The sequence below is a fragment of the Amblyraja radiata genome, chromosome 12 (assembly GCF_010909765.2).
Source record: "Amblyraja radiata isolate CabotCenter1 chromosome 12, sAmbRad1.1.pri, whole genome shotgun sequence".
Taxonomy (NCBI): Eukaryota; Metazoa; Chordata; class Chondrichthyes; order Rajiformes; family Rajidae; genus Amblyraja; species Amblyraja radiata.
The window spans coordinates 20679438-20689608 of NC_045967.1; the positions used below are offsets into that span (position 1 = coordinate 20679438).

The 10171-nt window shown below is 50.0% G+C and overlaps 1 protein-coding gene across 1 annotated transcript; it reads right to left on the bottom strand.

Moving 5' to 3' along the window:
• Positions 1-1474: 1474 nt before the first annotated feature.
• Positions 1475-8363, bottom strand: LOC116978991 (transcription cofactor vestigial-like protein 2). Its single transcript, XM_033030336.1, has 4 exons — positions 8134-8363; positions 3867-4085; positions 2484-2831; positions 1475-2003 (listed from the first exon to the last, which is right to left on the bottom strand). The coding sequence occupies exons 1-4, from the start codon at positions 8189-8191 to the stop codon at positions 1960-1962; spliced, it is 669 nt and encodes a 222-aa protein (XP_032886227.1). The 5' UTR covers positions 8192-8363; the 3' UTR covers positions 1475-1959.
• Between the last annotated feature and the right edge of the window lie 1808 nt (positions 8364-10171).

The following is a 10171-nucleotide window of genomic DNA, read 5'->3' on the forward strand; positions in this document are numbered from 1 at the left end:
ACAGGTACTTTGGTTCTGTCTTCACTAAGGAAGACACAAATAATCTCCAGATGTACTAAAGGATAGAGGATATAGGGAGACATAGAAACTGAAAGAAATTTGCATCCGGCGAGAAATAGTAGTAGGTAGTCTGATGGGACTGAAGGCTGGTAAATCCCTGGGGTCTGATGGTCTGCATCCCAGGGTACTCAAAGAGTTGGCTCTAGAAATCGTGGATGCATTGGTGATCATTTTCCAATGCTCTATAGATTCAGGATCAGTTCCTGTGGATTGGAGGGTAGCTAATGTTATCTTATTTTTCAAGAAAGGAGCGGGAGAGAAAACGAGGAATTATAGACCAGTTAACCTGGGGAAGGTGCTGGAGCCAATTATTAAATAAGTAATAACGGTGCATTTGGATAGCATTAAAAGGATTGGTCCAAGTCGGCATGGATTTATGAAAGAGAAATCCTGCTTGACTAATCTTCTGGAATTTTTTGAGGATGTGACAAGTAAAATGGATGTAGTGTATCTGGACTTTCAGAAAGCCTTTGATGAGGTCCCACACAGATTAGTGGGCAAAATTAGAGCACTTGGTATTGGTGGTAGGGTATTGACATAGATAGAGAATTGGTTGGCTGACAGGAAACAAAGAGTAGGACCTTTCATAATGGCATAGTGGCGAGTGGAGTGCCGCAAGGCTCGGTGCTGGGGCCGCAACTATTTACAATATATATTAATGATTTAGATGATGGGATTAAAAGTAACACAAGCACATTTGTAGATGAGACAAAGCTGGGTGGCAGTGTGAACTGCGAAGAGGATGCTAGGAGGTTGCAGGGTGACTTGGACAGGTTGAGTGGGTGGGCAGATGCAGTATAATGTAGATAAATATTCCCAATGATGGGGGAGTCCAGAACCAGGGATCACAGGCCATTTAAAACTGAGATGAGAAAAAACATTTTCACCCAGAAAGTTGTAAATTTTGTGGAATTCTCGGCAGTGGAGGCCAAATCACTGGATGGATTTAAGAGAGAGTTAGATAGAGCTCTAGGGGCTAGCGGAATCAAGGGATATCGGGAGAAGGCAGGCTCGGGTTACTGATTGTGGATGTTCAGCCATGATCACAATGAATGGCGGTGCAGGCTCGAAGGGTTAAATGGCCTCCTCCTGCACCTATTTTCTATGTTTCTATGTAATCCACTCAAATACCCCGCACCCCTGTCTCAGTTATCCCCCCCCCCCCCCTCCCCCCTCCACTAACCCCATCAGACTAAACACCCCTCCCTGTTTCTAAAACCCTCCCCCACCGGCCCTCGCACCCTTCACTGCCTCTGTAACCGCCTTCCTCCGCCCCAATCACCCCTCACGGTCTCTGTAACCCCGCCCTAACCCCTCCGGCTCTCTCCCCCCACCCCACCCCGCCCCCCGTAGCTGTGACCTTCTCCGGCCCAAATACTCATCCCTGTCTTTGCACCCCATTCCTAACCCAAAAAACCCCCGGCCCCTACACCCCCTCCCGGTCGAGGGTAACTCACAACACCCATCTTTCTCTGTGACCCACCCTCCCCGTCTCTCTCACTCCCTACATATACAGGGTCGCCTCTTCCTCCGGCTCCAGTTACTGAATTGTCCGCCTATTCCCGTCACATCTGCGATGGTGGCCATGCCTCCGCTGCCTGCCCGGACCCCGAGTCCGGACTTCCCCAGCTCCACTCCTCCCTCCCCCTGGTGAGCTGTCCGTGCCATCGCCGGTGTTGCCTGCGGTGTGGGTCGAGTCAATCGGGATCCGTGCCGCCGCTGGAAGCTGTTGCCCGCGCCAGGTTCCCTGAAGGTCCCAGATGTAGATCCGACCTGGAGCGAGAGACGGTGACTTCCTAACTGTGCGTTGAGTGGTGGGGCAGTCCGCACACGGTGCCTTCAGTTCGGGGACCGCAGCCCGGGCACTAGGGCCGGACGAGGCGGGAGTCGGGAGAGGCGCTAATACCAATAAATGTCTCCCTGAAGCTCCTGTCGTTCCAAACCTGCTGACACAACGTGCGGTTAGTTTCGCCAGACACCCCGTACATGCCTTCCCACTCCCCATCCCGAGACCTCTCCCCCTCCCCACCCCGGTACCTCTCCCCCTCCCCACCCCGGTACCTCTCCCCCTCCCCACCTCGGTACCTCTCCCCCTCCCCACCCCGAGACCTCTCCCCCTCCCCACCCAGAGACCTCTTCCCCTCCCCATCCCGAGACCTCTCCCCCCTCCCCATCTCGACACTACATTCCTCCCCCCTCCCCACCCCGACACCCCTTTCCATCCGACATTCTAACTGACCCGACATCTCTCCCTATTCTGTTACCCTCTACGGCCAACACAGCATTGGTCAGGGTCAGTGCTGGGGTCAGGGTCAGCGTGGTGGTCTGTCTCTACCCTTCGACCTGCCTCTGACGGTGGCCACCCCTCGGCTTCCATCAACCCCCCCCCCCCCCCCCCCACGCTCCCCGGCCGCGGGAGTTACCTTCATCGCTGCTCCACCTTTCGGGTCTCGGCGCCGCCGCCGCCCCCGGGGCGCTGGGGAGTCCGGGCGGGGTGGCGGTCCAGGTGGCGGGGCCAGTTACCTTGGGTCGGGGCGGGGGAGCCCGGTTCTGTCCCGGGATCCGCACCAGCAGCGGGCTGTAGCGGCGCTCGGGGTCGGCGGGCGCCGGGTACACGTGCTGGCCGCCCGGGAGTAGCCAGGTCCCGGCCCGCAGCCCCGGCTGGTAGTCGCTGGGTGTCGGTCCCGCGGTCCGGGCGGCGGGTGGTGGGGGACCCAGGTACGGGTGTGGCCAGAGACCGGCCGGAGGCCACGGGGCTGGCATCTCCTCGCCTGGAAAAGAGGGAGATCGAGATCTGACCGCTGTCCGGGCATCAGGAACTAACCGCTGTCTGGAATGTTTCGGACAACCCCTCGTATTCCGTGTAGGTAGCTTGCAACCCAACAGCATGAACATGGAATTGTCCGGGTTTAGATAATTAATCAAGATCCCCACCCCACCCCTTCCACTTCTATTCCTTTAATAATAATAATAATAAATTTTATTTGTGGGCGCCTTTCAAAAGTCTCAAGGACACCTTACAGAAATTAACAAGAGTAAAAAAACATATAATCGGAATAAAATAAACAATAAAGACATCATCAATACACAAATTAAAGACAGAATTCGATCCAAAGACAAAAAAATCAAAAACACAATGTGAAGAGAGAGCAGCGGCAGCCAAACCGCGCCAGCGTCCACTCTCCCTTCTCTTTCTCTGCCCTCACAATTCGTACATCTATCCTTCTCACATTTTTTGTCTTTTCATCTCTGGCCTTTGTCCAGCCATCTGCCTATGAAATAAAACCTCACCTGTATTCACATATCCCTCACCAGGCTTTGTCTTGCCCTCCTCTCTTCCAGCTTCCCCCCTCCCGGCATTCCTCTAGGGAGGAATGTGGGGAATCCGCTGTGGTGGATGTTTATGTTAACTTATATGTAGTTGTGTGTCTTGTTGCTTTTTTTTTTAGCAAGGCTGTCTGGTGAATTGAATTTCACTGCACCTTAATTGGTACACGCGACATTAAACTGACCTTGAAACCTTGAATCAGTCTGAAGAAGGGTCCCGATCCGAAACGTCAACTAATCATCTTCTTCAGAGATGCTGCCTGGCCCACTGAGTTACTGCAGCAATTTGTGTCTTTTTTGTAAACCAGCATCTGCAGTTCCTTGAGTTCACACTGACCTACAGTGCCCCCACCCTTCGTCTCTCCCACCTGCCCCCTCCCCACCCACAACCTCCTTCCCCACCAACCCCTATCGCCTCCCCCACCCCTATCACCTCCCCCACCCCTATCACCTCCCCCACCCCGTCTCCCGTGCCTCACCTGCTCGGCTCTCAATGCTGTCTGCCTTCCTCTTGGCCCCGGCGATGGCGGGTGTCTTTGCACGGTTCAGTGCTCGGGAGAAGTGCTCGTCCACCATGCTGTTGATGTCTCCAGTGAAGTAGGTGAGTATGGTGCAGCGTGTGCTCCGCTCTGGGTCCGTGGAAGGGGGGTCAGGGGAGGTAGGTGGCGCACCCTGGGGTGCCATATGCACCCTCGCACCTGCACCACAAGCAGGTAGTCAACACAGCACCAGGGGCACAAAGTAACTGTTCCATCCCCTCACCCCTCCCACCACTCATCCCTCCCCCAACACATCCCTTTCACCCCTCACCCACCCCTTCACTACCACCTTCACCACTCCCACCCCTCATCACTCAGCATCACATCCCCTGAACTCTCATCCCTCTACCACCCCTTCAAAAATGGCAACCTGCATCCCACCCTTATACCTGTATCACAAGCCCACATTCACCCTTGCTGAACATGACGCTAGGTTAAACCATAATCCATATCCCTCCATATCCATGTGCTTCTGTAAAAGCCTCTAAAATACCACTATTGTATCGGCCTCAGCCACCACTCCTGGCAATGTGTTCCAGGCATTGTTTTACCCTTTGTGTAAAATAACTAGCTCCATACATCTTCTTTAAACTTTTCACCACTCACCTTAATGCTATGCCCTCTAATCTTTGACATTTCCACCCTGGAAAAATGATTTTTAAAGTCTACTTTATCCATGCCTCTCATCATTTTATATGTCGAGCATATGTCGATTTTATATGCCTCACTCTCCGGTGTTCCAAAGAAAAAAATCTAGTCCAACCTTTCCTCATACCTAATCCCCTCTAATTAAGGCAGCCTGGTAAATCTCTTCTGCACCCTTCCCAAAGCTTACACTTCCTGTAATGAGGTGACCAGAACTGTACAGTGTTCCAAACGTGGTTTAACCTGGTGTGTGTGAAGGAACTGCAGATGCTGGTTTAACCTAGGTCCTATAACGCTGCATCGTGACTTCCTAAATCTTCTATTCAATGCTCTGACCAATGTTTGCTTTACTACACTATCTACTTGTGTTGCCACTTTCAGGGAGCTATGTACTTGGATCCCAATATCCCTCTGTGCATCAATGGGGGGAATATGAATAATATGCTGGTGGAGGAGCAAGTAGTAACTGTATATTTTCCCTTTCAACCTCTGAAAGTGTAAAACCTCACACTTGCTCAGATTAAACCCCACTTCTGTATCTGATCTCTATCCTGTTGTATACTTTGACTTTCCTCGCTGTCCACAACTCCAGTAATTTTGTTGCCATCTGCAAACCTACTATCTATCCCGTTTATATTTATATTCAAGCCACTTATCTACATACAATATACTGAACAACGGAAGTCTGCAGAACTCCACTGGTCACAGACCTTCATCCAGAATAACCTCCTTACATCACAACCCGCTGTCTTCTATCAGTAACCAGTTCTGAATCCAAACATCATGGATCCCATGCATCTTAATCTCCTGTATCAGCCTACCATGAGGGACTTTACCTATGCGTTACTCACATCCATGTAGACAACATCCATTGCCTTGTCCTCACCGATCATTTTAGTCACTTCCTCAAATAACGCAATTAGGTTAGTCAGATACAACCTGCCGCGTACAAAGCCATGCTGACTGTTACTAATTAACCCATTCTCTTCCAAATGGGAGAAAATCCTATCATGAAAAATCTCTCCATTAGGTTCCCTACCACTGACGCAAGGCTCAGCTGGATTCACCCTACTCCCCTTCTTAAACAAAGGAACAACATTGGGTGCTCTCCAATCCTCTGGGATCTCCCCTGTAGCTAGAGAAAATACAAAGATCTTTGTCAAGGCCTCTACAATCTCTTGCCTCTATCAATAAGCTGGCATAGATCTAATCAGCCCCTGGGGATTTATCCACTTTAATGCTCCACAGCCCCACACCACATCCTTTTCTTTTTCATTCAAACCGCCCTAGATATAATATTGCCCACAGTAATCTCACTGTCCTCCAGGTCCATCTCCTTGGTGAATAGAGGTGCAAAGTAACTCACCTAAGATAGACACAAAATGCTATAGTAACTCTGCGGGACCAGCAGCAGCTCTGCAGAGAAGGAATGGGTGACTTTTCTGGTCGAGACCCTTCTTCAGATATTACCTCATCTACCTCTGACTCCAAGCACAAATTTCTTTCTTTATCCTTAAGCGATTCTACCTTCTCCTTGGTTACCTTCTTGTTTTTAACGTACACATAAAAGCCTTCGCATTTTCTTCAATCCAACACACCAAACCCATTTAATGGCCCGTTTTGCCCCTTCAAAGGGCCAACTCCATGAGTACTTTGTTACGTTTGATATTCTTCAAAGGCTCTGTCTGATTTCATCTTTCTGAATCCAACACACATCCTTTTTTCTTTTTGACCACATTTACAACCCATTTGGTGATCCAAGGTTCACTTACCTTGCCATCCTTATTTCTCTCCCTTACTGGAATATGCTGGTGCTGAACTCTGATCAGCTGGCCTTTAAACCACGTGTTTGATGATTGTACCCAACAACAACTGCTCCCAATTTACTCTCTGCGGCTTCTGCTAATAATATAGCAATCTGCCTTACCTCAATGTAGTAACTTCCCCCAAAATATTGGGGGAAGTTACACCAAAACTTCCCCCAATGTAGTAACTTCCCCTGTCCTTATTTTTTAAACTATCTTATTACTTATTGAGTTAAAACTTACAGAGATCACTGTTCCCAAAATACTCTTCCACTGAAACACCAGTCACCTGACCAGGCTCATTTCCCAACAGAAGGACAATAATGGTCCCTTCCTGCATTGGACTATCCATTTAATTTCAGGAAACTCTCTTAGATACACCTAACAAAATCCACCCAGTCTAAGTCCCAGTCAAAATTGGGGATGTTAAAGTCACTCTCAATTGAGATAGTTCCTCTATCTCCCACTTGTTATTGGGAGCCTGTAGTATAATGCTTTAGAGTGCTTGCACCTTTCTTATTTTTTACTTCTACCCATATCGCCTCAGTGGACAAATCCTCCCTTCTGTCCTCTCTAAGTGACAGTCTCCCAGATATAAGTTCAACTCCCCCACCTCTTACACCTCAATTTGGACATCTGAAACATTGAAACTTCACAACATTCAGTTGGCAGTCATGTCCCTCTTATGTCCCATTTCCATAATGATCACATCATTGTCCCAAACACTGATCCAGGCACTGTTCATCTGCTATCCCCACAATAATCATTGTTTGAAATAAACACACTTGAGCCCATCAATTTCACCATATTTCTGCACCTCTCCCTGCCTGTCATACCATTGAGACTTATTAGCCTTAATCTATATCTTCTCATCAGCCCTACCATTTGCCGACCTCCTTCTCTCCTCGCTTCTCCATGTAGTACTAGGGGTGAACGTCCCTGCTTGCATATTGGTGGCCATCCAGATCAGGTGCAACCTGTCCCTCTTGTACAAGACAGCTCTGCCACAGAAGCGATCCCAATAGTCCAAAAATCTAAATTCTTGCCCCCCCCCCCCCTCACCCACACACCAACCCCTGAGCCATGCATTCATCAATCCTATCTTCTTAATCCTACCCTCACAAGCACATGGCACCAGGAGTAATCCAGAGATTTTTACCCTTGAAGTTGTGCCATTTCATATTTTATCAACTCCCAATATTCACTCCATAGGACCTCATCCCTTTTCCTACCCATGCCAATTCTGCCAACATGTACAACTGCTTCCTGCTGCTCATCCCACTCCTTGACAATGTTCTGAATACCCTGGACCCTGGCACAAGGGAGGCAACACACCATCCTTGAATCTCAATTGCTGTCAAAGAATCTCCTGCCTGTCCCTCTAACTAACGAGTCACCTATCACTACTACTCTGCTTGATCACCCTTCTTTCACCCCTCTCTCCATCCTCCCGCCCCTGTCCACCCAACCCCTTTCTCTTCGCCCCTTCCCCCCTCCCATCTCTCGCTTCCTGCCCTGCCCCATCTCCCCATCTGGCCATCTCCCCACCTCCAGCCTCGTCTCCCCACCTCAGGCCCCCACCACCCTCCCCCCCGCACCCTCCCTCTCCCCGCACGCTTATTCCAGCATCCCAGACCGACTGAGCCACTGTGAGGGGAGGGGACGCAGTCTCCCACCGACCCAAGCACCCAGGGGTGCCCGTGACTCCCACCCATGGTGAGAGACGGTGGGTGGGTATGGGGGTGTGCCTGCCCTACCTGATTTTGCCTCCAGGGATGAGCTGCCCCGGGGGGGGGCAGGCCTGTGGCCACTCATACTCAGCGAACGGTGGTGTCTCGGACTGCACTCGGCGCTCCGGTCCCGTCCATGGCAGAGTCCAGGCGGAATGCTGATCCGGTTGTGCGAGGCAGTGGCCAGGCTCCGGCTGATTGGAGCGTCCCTGCTCCGGCCCCTCCCTCTCGGGCAGCCCCGGGCTGAGGCTCGGGCAGCGGAATGTTCTCCGACCGGTTACCCCCGCTCCAGGAATGAGGAAACATCCAGCGAGGCCGGAGCGGCCGACTGTCAGAGTGTAATACAAAGGAACTGCAGATGCTGGTTTATAGCAAAAGTACGAGAGTAACTCAGCGGGATAGGCAACATCTCTGGAGAACATGGATTGGTGATGTGTAGGGTCGGGTCTGAAGAAGGGTCTCGACCCGATACGTCACCTATCCCTGCAGTCCAGAGATGCTGTCTGACCCGCTGCGTTACTCCAGCAGTTTGCATCTGTCAGATGTCAGTGCAGGGCCGATTCCCGGAGGCCCAGTGTAGGGCCGGAGCACACAAACACACACGCACACACACGCAGACACACGGGTAGACACACAGGTAGACACACACGCAGACACACAGGTAGACAAACGTCGACACAGACACCGAAACAGATACACAGAGGGACAAAAATACATACATATTGACACGCACTCGCACACTCACAAACACACGCACACACATTCACACAGTCACACATTCACACACACACACACACACACACACACACACACACACACACATACACACACAGATACTGGTTCTGGTTGATCACTGCGCAAACACCTCATCAGTGGTTATCTCGCGTAGGTCGGAGTGAGTAGAGTAGTGGTTACATTTTGAAGTGGGCCTTTTTGAGCAAGTTGAGGAGACCTAGTTGCTCAATCCAATTTTTTAATGACTCATCATCGGGAGCAGCACGTGTGTTATAAACAATAGACAATAGGTGCAGGAGTAGGCCATTATTCGGCCCTTCGTGCCAGCACCGCCATTCAATGTGATCATGGCTGATCATCCCCAATCAGTACCCCATTCCTGCCTTCTCCCCATATCCCCTGACTCCCCTATTTTTAAGAGCCCTACAAAGGCTTTGAGGCTTTGCTGTGGAGCCTTCAGGACTTCCCCAGTCCCTGCCCTGATTGTTGAAATGGGAGAAATGCCCTTATGGTTAAGGCGCATTAAGCTAGGGTTACATTACTGGGCTAAACTTTGTGGGTGTAATGATACCTTCCCAGCAAGGTGTTTGTTGCAAGAGGTTGATGATGGTAACAAATATAACACACTTTTTGTCATTATAAATCAGTGGGCTAGGAAGCTGGGTTTGGAACAAGGGGGTATTATAGAGCATACAATAAGGCTACCTGTGCCCTATTGGGTTCTTCCTGAACTGTTTATTGAGCTTGCTTTTCTTCAGGAAAAAGATAAGCGCGAGGTGACTCCAAGAATAGTGGAATATCTTAATTCAATCAGTGAGAGCACTTTGATTGTTTTTACAGATGGATCTAAAGATCCAGTTAGTGGGAGAGCTGGGTTTGGAGTGTATGTGGAGTAGCTTGGGTTGAAGATTGGCCGGCGCATTTCTGATGGAAGCTCTGTTCTCACGACTGAATTCATGGCAATTCAATTAAGGTGGATTGAGGAAGCCAGTTTTAGAGAAGTCATTATCTGTTCTGATTCTGCAGCTGCTCTTGAAACTTAAAGAGTAGGGAAATCAAAAGCTCGTCCTGACATTCTGAATGAAATCTTGAGTGTGTTTTCTAGAATTGGGTTTGCGTGTAACATCACTTTTTGCTGGGTTCCCGGGCATGCTGGGGTGAGGGGGGATGAGCAGGTGGACCTCATAGCAAAGGAGAGTTTAAGAAGAGAAATAGATATCCATGTATCATTGGGGAGAGTGGAACTGAGATAAATAATTAAAGAGGGCTTAACAAAAGAATGGCAGAGAGGATGGGAAATGGAAGTCAGGGGTAGACACTACTTTTCTAT

Bases quoted from the DNA above. Each gene is read 5' to 3' on its own strand.
- LOC116978991 (XM_033030336.1), bottom strand. From the start codon at position 8,191: ATGAGTGGCCACAGGCCTGCCCCCCCCCGGGGCAGCTCATCCCTGGAG. The intron at 4,086-8,133 runs GTAGGGCAGGCA...CTTGTGGTGCAG, and splicing joins ATCCCTGGAGGCAAAATCAG to GTGCGAGGGTGCATATGGCA. The intron at 2,832-3,866 runs GTGAGGCACGGG...CCTCTTTTCCAG, and splicing joins CAGCATTGAGAGCCGAGCAG to GCGAGGAGATGCCAGCCCCG.